Genomic DNA, 14,709 nt, shown 5'->3' with positions numbered 1-14,709 from the left:
TTAGCAAGTTTGGTGTCAGATGAAAAAATCTTCTCCGCCTTCAATCGTCTCTATATTTCAAAGGCATCCCCGATACAAATCCTTGTTTTGTTCCTGGCACTGTCATGAATAAGTTTAGAATCGTAACGAGGCCTTTTAGATTTACTAAGGTCTGACATGTTTAGTAGCTTTACCAATGGCAGTAGCTAGACGAAGGCCGTGAGTGACTGCTTGCTGACTGCTCGCTGTTGCAAAAAAGCTAAGTATCGTTCTATCTGTTTGCTTTTAATTGTTTTTCAGCTTTCTTTACTACTTCCCAAACATACTTAATAGTCTTATTTAACTTGCAAATCACCCGATCTCTGTCTCACCACCCCTCCCTCAGCTAGCTAGCTGCTAAGCTAACGAAGCTAGCGCGGAGAAAGGCGGCGTTGGTCTGAAGGAATCTGCTCCCCGCACATCGCGACCACTTCCCTGAAGACAGCAAGAACTTCACTCGGTGAAAGAAAATACCGCGAGTATGGCTCCCTGCGCTTCGTGCACCGTTCTCATGGATAGGTTAGCTCTGCTAGAGGGCCATGTCCGCCAGTTAGAGCAGAGTAATTTCGTAACTTTAGACGTTGCGGACACATCTGCTAGCGTTAGCTGTAGCGAGCTAACTAGCCCAGCTTGTAGCAGCCCTAAGCGGCCTATAAGCAACGGTGAACCTGTTGAGACGCATAATAGATTTAGCCCTTTAGCTAGTCCTACACCCTAGTCTACCGGGCACCACACCTTAGTCATAGGGGACTCCATCACCCGAAACATAAAGCTTAGCAAACCAGCCACAATTAAGTGCATTCCCGGGGCCATCGCTAGAAAGATGTCTAGGCATCGAGTTGGTGGGATTGAGGAGGTCTTCGAAGTATTCCCTCCACCGATCCACAACATCCGCAGTCGAGGTCAGCAGAACACCATCCTCACCATACATGGTGTTGACAGTGCACTGCTTCCCCTTCCTGAGGCGGTGGATGGTGGTCCAGAATCGCTTCAAAGCCGTCCGGAAGTCATTTTCCATGGCTTCCCTGAACTCCTCCCATGTCTGAGTTTTTGCCTCCGCGACCGCTGAAGCCGCACACCCCTTGGCCTGTCGGTACCTGTCCGCTGCCTCCGGAGTCCCATGAGCCAAAAGAACCCGATAGGACTCTTTCTTCAGCTTGACGGCATCGATTACCACCACGACAGGCACCAACTACTTTGCGGCCACAGCTCCAATTAGCCACCTCGACAATAGAGGTGCGTAACATGGTCCACTCGGACTCAATGTCCAGCACCTCCCTCGTGATATGTTCAAAGTTCTTCCGGAGGTGGGAATTGAAACTCTCTGACAGGAGACTCTGCTAGATGTTCCCAGCAGACCCTCACAATGCGTTTGGGCCTGCCAGGTCTGTCCGGCATCCTCCCCCACCATTTCAGCCAACTCACCACCAGGTAGTGATTGGTAGAAAGCTCCGCCCCTCTCTTCACCCAAGTGTCCAAAACATGAGGCCGCAAATCCGATGACACAACTACAAAGTTGATCATGGAACTGCGGCCTAGGGTGTCCTGGTGCCAAGTGCACATATGGACACCCTTATGTTTGAACATGGTGTTTGTTATGGACAATCTGTGACGAGCACAAAAGTCCAATAACAAAACACCACTCGGGTTCAGATCTGGGCGGCCATTCTTCCCAATCACGCCTCTCCAGGTTTCACTGTCACTGCCAACATGAGCGTTGAAGTCCCCCAGTAGGACAAGGGAATCACCCGGGGGAGCACTTTCCAGTACTCCCTCGAGTGTATCCAAAAAGGGTGGGTACTCTGAACTGCTGTTTGGTACGTAAGCACAAACAACAGTCAGGACCCATCCCCCCCACCCGAAGGCGGAGGGAAGCTACCCTCTCGTCCACTGGGTTGAACTCCAACGTGCAGGCTTGAACCGGGGGGAAACAAGAATTGCTACCGCAGCCCGTTGCCTCACTGCGTGCAACGCCAGTGTGGAAGAGAGTCCAGCCCCTCTCGAGAGAACTGGTTCCAGAGCCCTTGCTGTGCGTCAAAGTGAGTCCGACTATATCCAGCCGGAACTTCTCCACCTCGCGCACTAGCTCAGGCACCCCCCCCCCCCCCCAGCGAGGTGACATTCCACGTCCCAAGAGCTAGCTTATGTAGCCGAGGATCAGACCGCCAAGTGCCCTGCCTTCGGCTGCCGCCGTGCTCACATCGTACCTGACCTCTATGGCCCCTCCCATGAGTGGTGAGCCCATTGGAGGGTAGACCCACGTTGCTTCTTCGGGCTGTGCCCGGCCGGGCCCCATGGGGACATTTTCAGCAGTGTTTTTTAAAATTTACATATCATCTCTCCAGCTTCACTTTGGTTTAATACACACAACCAATTAATTATACAACATAAAAATTACCACGTATCGTCTTTTGATTTGTGCGGGACCAAAGAATCAAATTATATATGATCGCACCGCAGATAATCATTGTAGAGACTTCTTTGATATGTCTTCGTAATGCATATGACATTTGTTGTAGACATTTCATCATTATCGCGAAGCAGCATGAAAGGACATCAGCAACATGATTACTGTCTTGTTATGCAGCATTTAAAACATAAATAGACTTACTGTACAGTGAAAACTAAGCTTCAAAATAAAAGCATGAACCTAGATTCTACCCATCCATCCAACAATTTTCTACCGCTTGTCCCTTTTGAGTTGGCAGGGGGTGCTGGAGCCTATCTCAGCTGCATTCGGGCGGAAGGCAAGTCGCCACCTCATCGCAGGGCCAACCCACATAAAAAGACAACATTCACACTCACATTCACACACTAGGGACAATTTAGTGTTGCCAATCAACCCTTTACCACAGCAACCAAAAAAATGCAGCCATTTACATGTAATCTTTCGATTGTTAGCCACAGGCATGTCAACAACCACTTATGTCGACATCTGAAGGACAGTCCGAAAGTGCGAGTGTGCGTGACCGACTATGCATTTCCCCTAAGTAGCTGGGATTTCAGGTTTCAGGACCTAATTTAAAGGCGTCCTATTATGCATAACCAACTATGATTAACTATTAGAACCTGTTGTTGTGTATTTAGGATACCCAGAAGTCCAGAAACCTTCTCTATTCTCTTGTTGTAGGGCAGACTGGCTCCTACATGCACATGCATCCTCTGCTGTAGCCATTTTTAATACAAAGTAGCGTACAGTTCTAAATTATCTGTCAGTAGACTCCATGGAAGCTCTAAAAACTACAACACGGCTGGAGAAGACACAGTCAAAATGGAGGCACGTAAACATTTACATCTACAGAGACGGTCAGAAAGCAGCTTGAAGTTGGTCTGTAAAACATAATCTATGCAAATATTTGACGAAATAACCACCATTACATGTAATGTAGACCACAAGGAAGTTTTTTAAATGTAGAAAAAAAAAATCATAATATGACCCCTTTAAGACCAGTTCCCGACCAGTGTCCAAGCAGGTAAGGAATGGTTTGGCCATCCACAACTTTCCTCCCCATTTTTTTTCCCAGCTAGTCCATGTAGCCTATTGCCTCAGTCCCACCATCTAACTTGTGTGTGCTACCTTAACCTTAGCTTCACCTCTTTTGGAACAGGTCTTGCCTTACCTTACCTTTTGTTGGAATGCTACACAAACCTGCACGACCAATTTAGGGACGGGTACCTTGAGCCATTTAACAGAATTGAACAATACCAATTTTCAGTACTTGTGTGTGTGTTCATGAGTTAATAAATGTTAATTGTTTAATAATAAAAACTTTTTTTTTTATTTGACATTTAACAGTGAGCTGATAATAATAACTGTGCTGTCCAGTTGTTACATCTGGGTTTCTTTCACTTCTGAGTTTCATTTGCAAGTATTATATAGTTGCAATTTAAAGACGTTACATAACAGTAGTGGATGGACTCAAGTCTGTTGCAGAGCCAGGAAGTAGTCTTTGCCATTAAGCCGAAATTCTAGTCTTTTGGTGCACCCTAAAAGGTGTTTATACTGTAAGTATTGTACTTATTACGCACCATATTTTTGATTGTAACATGCATCTTAGTTGTACAAACCCCGTTTCCATATGAGTTGGGAAATTGTGTTGGATGTAAATATAAACGGAATACAATGATTTGCAAATCATTTTCAACCCATATTCAGTTGAATATGCTACAAAGACAACATATTTGATGTTCAAACTGATAAACATTTTATTTTTTTTGCAAATAATCATTAACTTTAGAATTTGATGCCAGCAACACGTGACAAAGAAGTTGGGAAAGGTGGCAATAAATACTGATAAAGTTGAGGAATGCTCATCAAACACTTATTTGGAACATCCCACAGGTGAACAGGCAAATTGGGAACAGGTGGGTGCCATGATTGGGTATAAAAGTAGATTCCATGAAATGCTCAGTCATTCACAAACAAGCTAGCGCATGTTGAAAAGTGGAGCCTTACTATACGTTTGAGTCTTTTCTGTCAGGTATACTTAGTTGGCATGGAAAATTATAAAAGTCCACTCTGAGTGCTGCATGAGTGCTTGTTTCCCAGCCAAGTTTGCAGCGGACGTGACGTCACATGCAATAAAGGTATCGAAATATGGCACCATTTGATATTACGTGAATCAACACCTTGAAAAACTTGTCTTGTTTTGTGTTGCAATTAGCAATTTTTTCGCTCAATGTTGCTACTCTTGCCTATTCTCAAGTCATTTTGGGGGCGCAAAACTTCAATTCATTAAAAAAACAGATCATTGCGGCCACCTAACACGGCAACATGCGAGAATTTCTAAGTCCTACCTCTGTCGCCTTTACTTTCTTCCTGCATTATTTATCTGGTAGGGAAGCTGTCAGGCTTCCTTTCACTTTCCCTCAGTGACCTCTCAAACTAAAACAAATGAACAAACAAAAGGCACCGCAGTTCTCCCAAGAACACACACTGCAACACAACCACTTAGTGCTAGTGTCTAATCGAATAACGTCAGACAAAATGAATAAAAAGATCACCTGATAGCAATGAATCACTTCTACTTATGTGCATGTGTGTGTGTGTGTGTGTGTGTGTGTGTGTGTGTGTGCAACGAGGGGTTTAGTGTAATTGCCAATATTTATCATGTGTGATTTATACTGTGAAAATATATTTCTTACCGTTTTTGGACAGTGCACATATCGTGCCAGACTGATGATCAGGTCGTGTGTGATGGGGTCAACAAGGTTTCTAAAGCTGGCGTAACGATATAACACGTCATCCAGTGATGTTGACTCCATGCCCAGGTCCTACGGACGCACAAAAACATGCACAGAACAATAATTACTTATAGTTCCGCTACAGGGGTACAACGATTAGTCAACAATGTCGACAGGACTCTGTTATGAAATTATTTTGTCGGTAATACTCACTGACGTCATCGCTCGAGAAATTAACATGCACAAGTTAGCGCGATCGGCGACCGGCAAGAAAAATGGCTGCGGTCACTGCAACACCGTGAGCAAAAACAAATCAGCAGTATGGGAACATTTCATTTCAAAATTCTGTCCCCAGCGGTGTCATGACAGAAAATAATTGAGAAAGACTGCACAATCCCATTTTAGGGTTTCTCATACTATTATATTGGGCTAGGAGGTGTTTTTATCTCCCCTTTTAAAGGGAGAAGTCCTCCCACATTCCTTTGTTCTTATGGCTTGTCTGAATAAGGTGGGAGACTAGAATTGATGAACTATTTATTTTCCAAATTGATTATTTACAAATAGTAGCAATACCAGCACTGGAGAGAAGACCCTGTCCTACAAAGTCTGACCCATTCTCTCTCGATTGTCCCTCTGCTCACCTGCTTCTGTCCTCCTTGCTGCCCCTCCATGGCGGAGTTGTTTGGCTGAAACCGAAAGTTAACCTAAGCATGTGTTTTGGACACACATACACACATTCACCCCCTCTTGCTTCGTCTCATCCGTGGCACCTCTTCTCACCATCAAAAGCAAGTACATACGGGTTACCATAGGTGGGACCAAGTCATTGTTTTGCAAGTCATACGTAAATCTCAAGTCTTTGCCCTCAAGTCCCGAGTCAAGACAGGCAAGTCCCGAGTCAAGTCCCAAGTCAAGACTGGAAAGTCTCAAGTCAAGTCCCAAGTCCTGCATTTTGAGTTTCGAGTCCTTTCAAGTCATTATAACCACAGACTAATATATTTACACATATTGTGTATGCTTTTAAAACGCTGTATTTATTAATTAAAACAAGTGCATTTGAAATTGCAGGGAAAAAAATAGTGCTGACATTGCACTTCATAATAGCACTATTAACCAGTCATTTTAAACATTTAACTCATTCCTTTACAGAATAAACACATTTGAAAAAACAAGTGCAACTGTACTTATTTGCACAAAAGTGTTAAAATTGTATTTCCATGGCATATTGCATTGTAACTAGTTCCACAGCAGTTTCTATCCTGTTCTTACCTTATCTCATTGATCTCATCTGGGGACGGCGTGGCGAAGTTGGTAGAGTGGCCGTGTCAGCAATCGGAGGGTTGCTGGTTACTGGGGTTCAATCCCCACCTTCTACCATCCTAGTCACGTCCGTTGTGTCCTTGGGCAAGACACATCACCCTTGCTCCTGATGGCTGCTGGTTAGCGCCTTGCATGGCAGCTCCCGCCATCAGTGTGTGAATGGGTGAATGTGGAAATACTGTCAAAGCGCTTTGAGTACCTTGAAGGTAGAAAAGCGCTATACAAGTATAACCCATTTATCATTTATCATTATCTCATACTGTACGTGTGTTGATGTGTGCGTACACATGAAAAACATAAATACATGAACATAACAATGAACAGAGTTGTACTTTTTAGATGTCAGGGCCCTATGCAACATGTACACACATTCTTAATATAGTATACATTTTTTACTGACCTTTATTTGACTATGTTTGTCTTTTTGTAGGTGGCTAAAATACGCGGTGCTGCTGTCTAACGTTACGTTACTGTGTGTGATACATTGACTAACGTAACGTTATGAGTAGGTACTTCATGCAACCCTGCTTAAAAAAAATCACTTGACAAAAAGTATGAATAAGGTAGCGAACTGCAGTGGACGCAACAGATTGCCTTGTTTGCAATGACGTTATAACCATAGACATCTTATAAGTAGACGCAGCATTGGCTGCTGTGACGCGAGAAATTCGGCCGCCATTTTGGAGTGGTTATGCGGAGCCGGTAGGAAACAGGTAGGAAACAAAGATGCCGGTGTTCGAATGAGCGGACTGTTGAAAATAGGAATCGGGGGATTACTTTTCAAAAGTAAGATTTAACATTAACTTACTATTGGTTGTATTTTGTGAAAAAAAAATTACCACAGAGTTGAGAAGGAGCAAAGATCTTCAATATTTGAAAATCACAAAGAAATCTTTTGGGGGAGGATGACCCCCCTACAGGGGTTTGGTTTACAAACCGCATGTTTTGCAGACTGCAATTCGTTTTTTGTTGACCAACTCGTAGTTTTAATATCAGAACGAAACTATCTATGGCATAATTTTTCCTCACTGGCGCGTTTTTTGACAGCTCTTCTTCGTTGGTTATCCTGCAATTTGATTGGATGAATGTTGTGGGATGAAAACAACGTGGATCTAATTTGATTGGATGTTGTACTGACAGCACACACGCTGACAGACACACACGTATACAATGAAAGATACACAGCGCTCCTGAACAACTTTTTAATCTTTGGGTTTTGGGGAAAGTCGCAAGTCTTGTCAAGTCAAAAGGCTCAAGTCCAAGTGAAGTCACAAATCATTGATGTTAAAGTATAAGTCGAGTTGCAAGTCTCTTTACATTTTGTCAAGTCGAGTCTAAAGTCATCAAATTCATGACTCGAGTCTGACTTGAGTCCAAGTCATGTGTCTCGAGTCCACACCTCTGCGGGTTACTACGTGGGACGGCGTGGCCCGGTTGGAAGAGCGGTCGAGCCAGCAACCATAGGGTTCCTGGTTCCATCCCTGGCTTCTACCACCCTAGTCACGTCCGTTATGTACTTGAGCAAGACACTTCACCCTTGCTCCTGATGGGTCGTGATTAGCGCTTTGCATGGCAGCTCTCATTAGTGTGTGAATGGGTGAATGTGGAAATAGTGTCAAAGCGCTTGAGTGCCTTAAAGTAGAAAAGCACTATTAAAGTATAACCCATTAACCATTTACTACGGTAACCATAGAAAGCTGTGCTGCGTGCAGACAGAGTGGGCGCAGCAAACCCGAGTGTCAGACGGATTTCTACAGCAAAGTTCTGCATAACAGTGATATTATATCGAATAAGTAGATGCTTTTCAACCTTTTGCCTTTATGTTTTGCCTAGGTTTATGCATTTTTGTTGCTCTTGCTCAATTATAAAAGATGTCCATCAAGGAGGTGGTCTGCAGTAGAGGAGGGAGCAACGTTCAGATGTTCTTAATCTTCAGTGTTTTATTGTTCATAGTTAATATTGTATATCCCACATTCTGTATTTTTGTGAACATTCTGAGTGTCTTATTCAGTAAAAAACAAAAATGTTGTCACGTTTTTAAGATGGTCTGTTACGTTTTAGTATCACTCATTATTGTGAGTATTTGTACCATCGTGTGATCAGCTTTTATTATTTTTTGCGGAATCTTCACTGTTTAAAGTGTTCATAGATCCAAGCACATAAAGTGGATTACATGGCCTGTAGCATTTAGTACTGCATTAGCTGCCTCTTTGTAAGATCCGTGACACGTGATTTCAAACTTGAGTTGAGTTGAGTTTGAGTTTACAGGTATTTTGAACATGCATGCATACAACATGATACATCACAATTTCCAGTTTCTCTTTTCAACATGTTCAAAAAGGAGTACCTATTTCCCCTTACAGAGCAGTTGCTAACACTTTTGTTGACTTCCTGTTCTCAATTTATTCACAATATACTCCATAAGTAAGATTAAAAAATAAATAATTTCTGAAGTAAGTTGTACTTCATATGGTGAGATGAATAAGATTATCAGAAGGTTTATCATGGTTCTTCTTCTTTGTACTTTGTGAAGACTTTAAAGGCCTATTGAAACCCACTACTACCGACCACGCAGTCTTATAGTTTATATATCAATCATGAAATCTTAACATTGCAAAACATGCCAATAATGCCGGGTTAACTTATAAAGTGCAATTTTAAATTTCCCGGCAAACTTCCGGCTGAAAACAGTTTGATATAATGACGTCTGCGCGTGACGTCAACAGTGGAAGCGGAAGTATTCGGAGCCCATTGAATCCAATACAAAAAGTTCTGTTTTCGTTTCAAAATTCCACAGTATTCTGGACATCTGTGTTGGTGAATCTTTTGCAAATTCTTTAATGAACAATGGAGACTGCAAAGAAGAAAGCTGTAGGTGGGATCGGTGTATTAGCGGCGGACAACAGCAACACAACCAGGAGCACTTTGAGGATAGCAGACGCGCTAGCCGAACGACCTCACCTTGACTTCCTCCGTCTCCGGGCCGCCAACCGCATCGGTGATCGGGTGAAGTCCTTCGTCGTACCGTCGATCGCTGGAACGCAGGTGAGCACGGGTCGTGATGAGCAGATGAGAGCTGGCGTAGGTGCAGAGCTAATGTTTTTAGCATAGCTCTGTCGAGGTTCCGTAGCTAAGTTAGCTTCAATGGCGTCGTTAGCAACAGCATTATTAAGCTTCGCCAAGCTGGAAAGCATTAACCGTGTATTTACATGTCCAGAGTTTGGTAGTATTGTTGATCTTCTGTCTATCCTTCCAGTCAGGGACTTATTTGTTTTGTTTCTATATGCAGTTAAGCCCGATGCTATCACGTTAGCTCAGTAGCTAAAGAGCTTCATCGATGTATTGTCGTGGAGATAAAAGTCACTGTGAATGTCCATTTCGCGTTCTCGACTCTCAATTTCAAGAGGATATAGTATCCGAGGTGGTTTAAAATACAAATCCGTGATCCACAATAGAAAAAGGAGAGAGTGTGGAATCCAATGAACCCTTGTACCTACAGTAAGTTACGGTCAGAGCGAAAAAAGATACGTTCTGCACTGCACGCTAGTCCTTCACTTTCACGTTCCTCATCCACGAATCTTTCATCCTCGCTCAAATTAATGGGGTAATCGTCGCTTTCTCGGTCCGAATCTCTCTCGCTGCTGGTGTAAACAATAGGAAAATATGAGCAGTCCTTCCTCCGGTGTCGTCACGCTACTTCCGGTAGGGGCAAGGCTTTTTTTTATCAGAGACCAAAAGTTGCGAACTTTATCGTCGTTGTTCTATACTAAATCCTTTCAGCAAAAATATGGCAATATCGCGAAATATTCAAGTATGACACAGAATGCATCTGCTATCCCTGTTTAAATTAAAAAAATTCATTCCAGTAGGCCTTTAAGTTTGAAGAGTTTCTTGAATTTGATCATATTAGTACATTGTTTGATTTCTTTGAATAATTTAATTCCACATACTGATATAATAAAGGTTTAAAGTGCTGTAAGTGCATACAAATATTTTAAATTAAATTTTTCTCCAAGGTTATATTTATTTTCTTTTGTTGAGAAGAATTGCTGTACATTCTTGGGGAGCAGGTTATCTTTTGGACGAGTTCGCTCACTGCAGGTGAGAAGGTGAGATCCCTTGGTGTTTTCAGACGTGGTGATAATTTCTATGGAAACAGGGTCCATTTATGTAGATGTGTTTTGTAATATTGTCCTCATGTACATTACACAGTAACCAAGCAAACTACTGTCAAGTTTCACAGCATTAAAACCTGTACACAGTGACTTCCTGTAAGCCAATGAGCAAGTCAAGTAAAGTAAGTACATTTAAGTGAATGTGCATAGCAAGCAATCGCTAGTTTGGTTTCACTTATGTCAACAACCGCTTGTGTCAATATCAGTCAGGGGTGTTGAAATAAACAGATTTCATATAATTTTTTTTATTGGGGTCATAGGATGGATGGATCTTTATTGTCATTGCACAAGTACAATGAAGACACTCTTGTTTCTAGTGTTGCAGCCAATAAAGGCATCACAGTACATTTGGGGATGTTTTTCTTTTACATAAATGATTTAAAATGACAGCGGTATTAGAAAGTATGTGAAAAGATGATTAAGATCAGCACATGAATTTATTATGAAGAACATAAAAAGCTTCTGTCAATCACTCTAAATCATGCAAATCCTAGCGCTGGCTCTGCCTGAGTTATTTATTTGAAGTCACATCAAATGACAAGCCGAAAAAGCTTGTATTTGGAATTATGATTCAACATCTAATTAAAATTTCTCATAATATATTCCGGTTCATCTGAGGCCTTACTGCTGTTTAAGTCAAAATCCCTCGGATTGGCTGGATGACTCACGTCGATGTAAACCAGGCCTGGGCAAATTAAGGCCTGGGGGCCACATGCGGCCCGTTAAGCTTTTCAATCTGGCCCGCCGGACATTCCCAAATAATTTTTTTAGATCTTTAAGATGGAAAGTGTAGCTGCCATTATGATGTGCAGTGATGTTTTCTAATGACCGTAAGTCTTCAACTATACAAAGTATTTCAATGGTTGGAATCTGCCTTTTTGCATGATATACTAGTTACTATGGTAATCTAATTAGTTACTATGGTCATCTAATTAGTTACTATGGTAATCTACGTCACAGCAGCTTACACGAGGCACCAAGCAGTGTGGGCGGGAAGCGTTTCCACAGACGTGGAAGGAGATTTTCACAACAGAGTTCTAAAGCTTAGTGATATATCAGATATATCAGATTGTAGGTGGGTTTATTTTGTACCCTTCGCGTTCATATTTCACTGTTTGTTGCATTTTTGTTGCGTTTCACTTGATTGTAAAATATGTCGATTGAAAGGGGGTGTGACATTCATATGTTGTCAATATTCAGTGTTTTATCGTCCATAGAAACATTTAAAATTCCATAACGTTTTTTAAGGCGGTCTGTCAAAACGTTTTTAGCATTCAATTAGACATTATTGTGAGGTTTTGTATTAGTGTTCCTAAAAATAGATATACGGGCCCCCTGACACATTTTTTTCTCTAAATGTGGCCCCCGAGTCAAAATAATTGCCCAGGCCTGATGTAAACGGTTGTTGTTTACTGATTTTTCCTTTTAGGTTTTATTTTGCTGAAATGATTGTATTTTATAAAGGCAATAATTGTAATATTTTGTTGTATTTGTATAAGGGATATGAATTTTACAACAGCTCAAAATTCAATTTGAATTCCAAGCTTCTGGTTGAATTTTTGACCACTCCTCTTGACAAAATTGGTGCAGTTCAGCTAAATGTGTTGGTTTTCTGACATGGACTGGTTTCTTCAGCATTGTCCACACGTTTAAGTCAGGACTCTGCCAATGGAACTGGTGCTTCACCGTGCTTTACAGGGAGTAAATGGGATGATGAAAAAGGAGGATTACCTCCAAATTCTTCAGGACAACCTAAAATCATCAGCCCGGAGGTTGGGTCTTGGGCGCAGTTGGGTGTTCCAACAGGACATTGACCCCAAACACACATCAAAAGTGGTAAAGGAATGGCTAAATCAGGCTAGAATTAAGGTTTTAGAATGGCCTTCCCAAAGTCCTGACCTAAACGTGTGGACAATGCTGAAGAAACAAGTCAGAAAACATGTCAGAAAACCATTAAATTTAGCTGAACTGCACCAATTTTGTCAAGAGGAGTGGTCAAAAATTCAACCAGAAGCATGCCAGAAGCTTGTGGATGGCTACCAAAAGCGCCTTATTGCAGTGAAACTTGCCAAGGGACATGTAATCAAATATTAACATTGCAGTATGTATACTTTTGACCCAGCATATTTGGTCACATTTCCAGTAGACCCATAATCAGTTCATAAAAGAACCAAACTTCATGAATGTTTTTTGTGACCAAGAAGTATGTGGTCCAATCACTCTATCACAAAAAAATAAGCGTTGTAGAAATGATTGGAAACTCAAGACAGCCATGACATTATGTTCTTTACAAGTGTATGTAAACTTTTGACCACGACTGTATTTATGCCTTTTATTTTTTGTTTCAATCTTCTAAAATTGTTATTTGAGTTCAATAAGAACCATATGTTTGTGTATTGTAAGATTTTTTATTACAAAGAAGCCAAAAATAATTTTTTTTCGGTCCCCTTTATTTTGAAAAGTGTCGGGACAACCCTAATATATGTATATGTACACACACACACACACACACACACACATATACATATACATATAGACATATACATATTAGGGGTGTAACGGTACGTGTATTTGTATTGAACCGTTTCGGTATGGGGGTTTCGGTTCGGTTCGGAAGTGTACCGAACGAGTTTCCACACGAACATATGAAGTAGCCGCCTCAGCTAAAGTCTTAACAAGCTGCTCTGCTTTCTGCCTCTGTCTCCTACACAGCACCCAGCATTGTCCCACCCACACAACCATCTGATTGGTTACAACCATAGCGGTAACAGCCAATCAGCAGTGCGTATTCAGAGCGCTAACAGCCAATCAGCAGTGCGTAATCAGAGCGCATTGAGTCAGTGCTTCTGCCGTGGGGTTAGCAGATAGGTGTTTAACAGGTGAGCATCAGGCAGCGGACTCTCCCCAAATTAAAATAAACACCTCCCAGTCAACTACTAGTAACATCACTATGAGCCCGTTGACCTTCTAGAAACAAACTGCAGCTCAGCTCGCTCGCAGTCCTGGCTTGAGGTGAAGGCTAATTAGCTTTTAGCGTAACGTTAGATTTTTTTGCGGTGTGTGTGTGTTAGCTAATTTGTGCAGTGTGTGTGTGTGTGATAAAAATCAACTACAGGCTTCCCAAATGTTGTAATAAATTAAGCATGATGAGTTGACTTGAAACTGTTTAATGTTGCACTTTTTATATGCAGAAGAAAAGTTGTGTCATTTTATTTAATCTTAACAACAACTTGAGGCAGTTTAATGTTGATTAACGTGGGCAGAATTATTTTTTTCCAATACTTTTCCAAATAAAGGGAACTACGAAAAAATGTCAATATTGGCTTTATTGTAACTAGAGATGTCCGATAATGGCTTTTTTGCAGATATTCCGATATTGTCCAACTTTTAATTACCGATTCCGATATCAACCGATACCGATACATACAGTTGTGGAATTAACACATTATTATGCCTAATTTTGTTGTGATGCCCCGCTGGATGCATTAAACAATGTAACAAGGTTTTCCAAAATAAATCAACTCAAGTTATGGAAAAAAATGCCAACATGGCACTGCCATATTTATTATTGAAGTCACAAAGTGCATTATTTTTTTTAACATGCCTCAAAACAGCAGCTTGGAATCTGGGACATGCTCTCCCTGAGAGCATGAGGTGGTTGAGGGGGACGGGGGGTAGGGGGTAGGGGGTAGTGGGGGGTGTATATTGTAGCGTCCCGGAAGAGTTAGTGCGGCAAGGGGTTCTGGGTATTTGTTCTGTTGTGTTTATGTTGTGTTAGGGTGCGGATGTTCTCCCGAAATGTGTTTGTCATTCTTGTTTGGTGTGGGTTCACAGTGTGGCGCATATTTGTAACAGTGTTTAAGTTGTTTATACGGTCACCCTCAGTGTGACCTGTATGGCTGTTGACCAAGTATGGCTTGCATTCGCTTGTGTATGTGAAAATCCGTACGTATTGTGTGATTGGACCGGCACGTAAAGGCAGTGCCTTTAAGGTTTATTGGCGCTCTGTACT

At 41.8% G+C, this 14,709-nt stretch overlaps 1 protein-coding gene across 3 annotated transcripts in view; it reads right to left on the bottom strand.

Annotated features, from left to right (window-relative positions):
* Positions 1-14,709, bottom strand: part of lrrc75a (leucine rich repeat containing 75A) — a 100,569-nt gene that overhangs the window by 43,796 nt on the left and 42,064 nt on the right. The window contains exons 1-2 of one of the 3 annotated variants that reach the window (XM_062067916.1): positions 6,472-6,574; positions 5,164-5,292 (exon numbers count right to left, since the gene is read on the bottom strand). The exons of 1 other annotated variant lie outside the window; for it this stretch is intronic. In XM_062067916.1, the coding sequence (XP_061923900.1) occupies positions 5,164-5,283 (120 nt within the window). In that variant the 5' untranslated portion in view covers positions 5,284-5,292; positions 6,472-6,574. Of the gene's footprint in view, positions 1-5,163; positions 5,293-6,471; positions 6,575-14,709 lie in introns of those variants that run through there. One more of the 3 variants, XM_062067914.1, reaches the window with a different exon arrangement.

Source organism: Entelurus aequoreus, linkage group LG13, assembly GCF_033978785.1.
Source record: "Entelurus aequoreus isolate RoL-2023_Sb linkage group LG13, RoL_Eaeq_v1.1, whole genome shotgun sequence".
NCBI classification, from domain to species: Eukaryota; Metazoa; Chordata; class Actinopteri; order Syngnathiformes; family Syngnathidae; genus Entelurus; species Entelurus aequoreus.
Note: the sequence above shows the minus strand (reverse complement) of the source record. Positions and strands in the feature narration are given on the sequence as shown.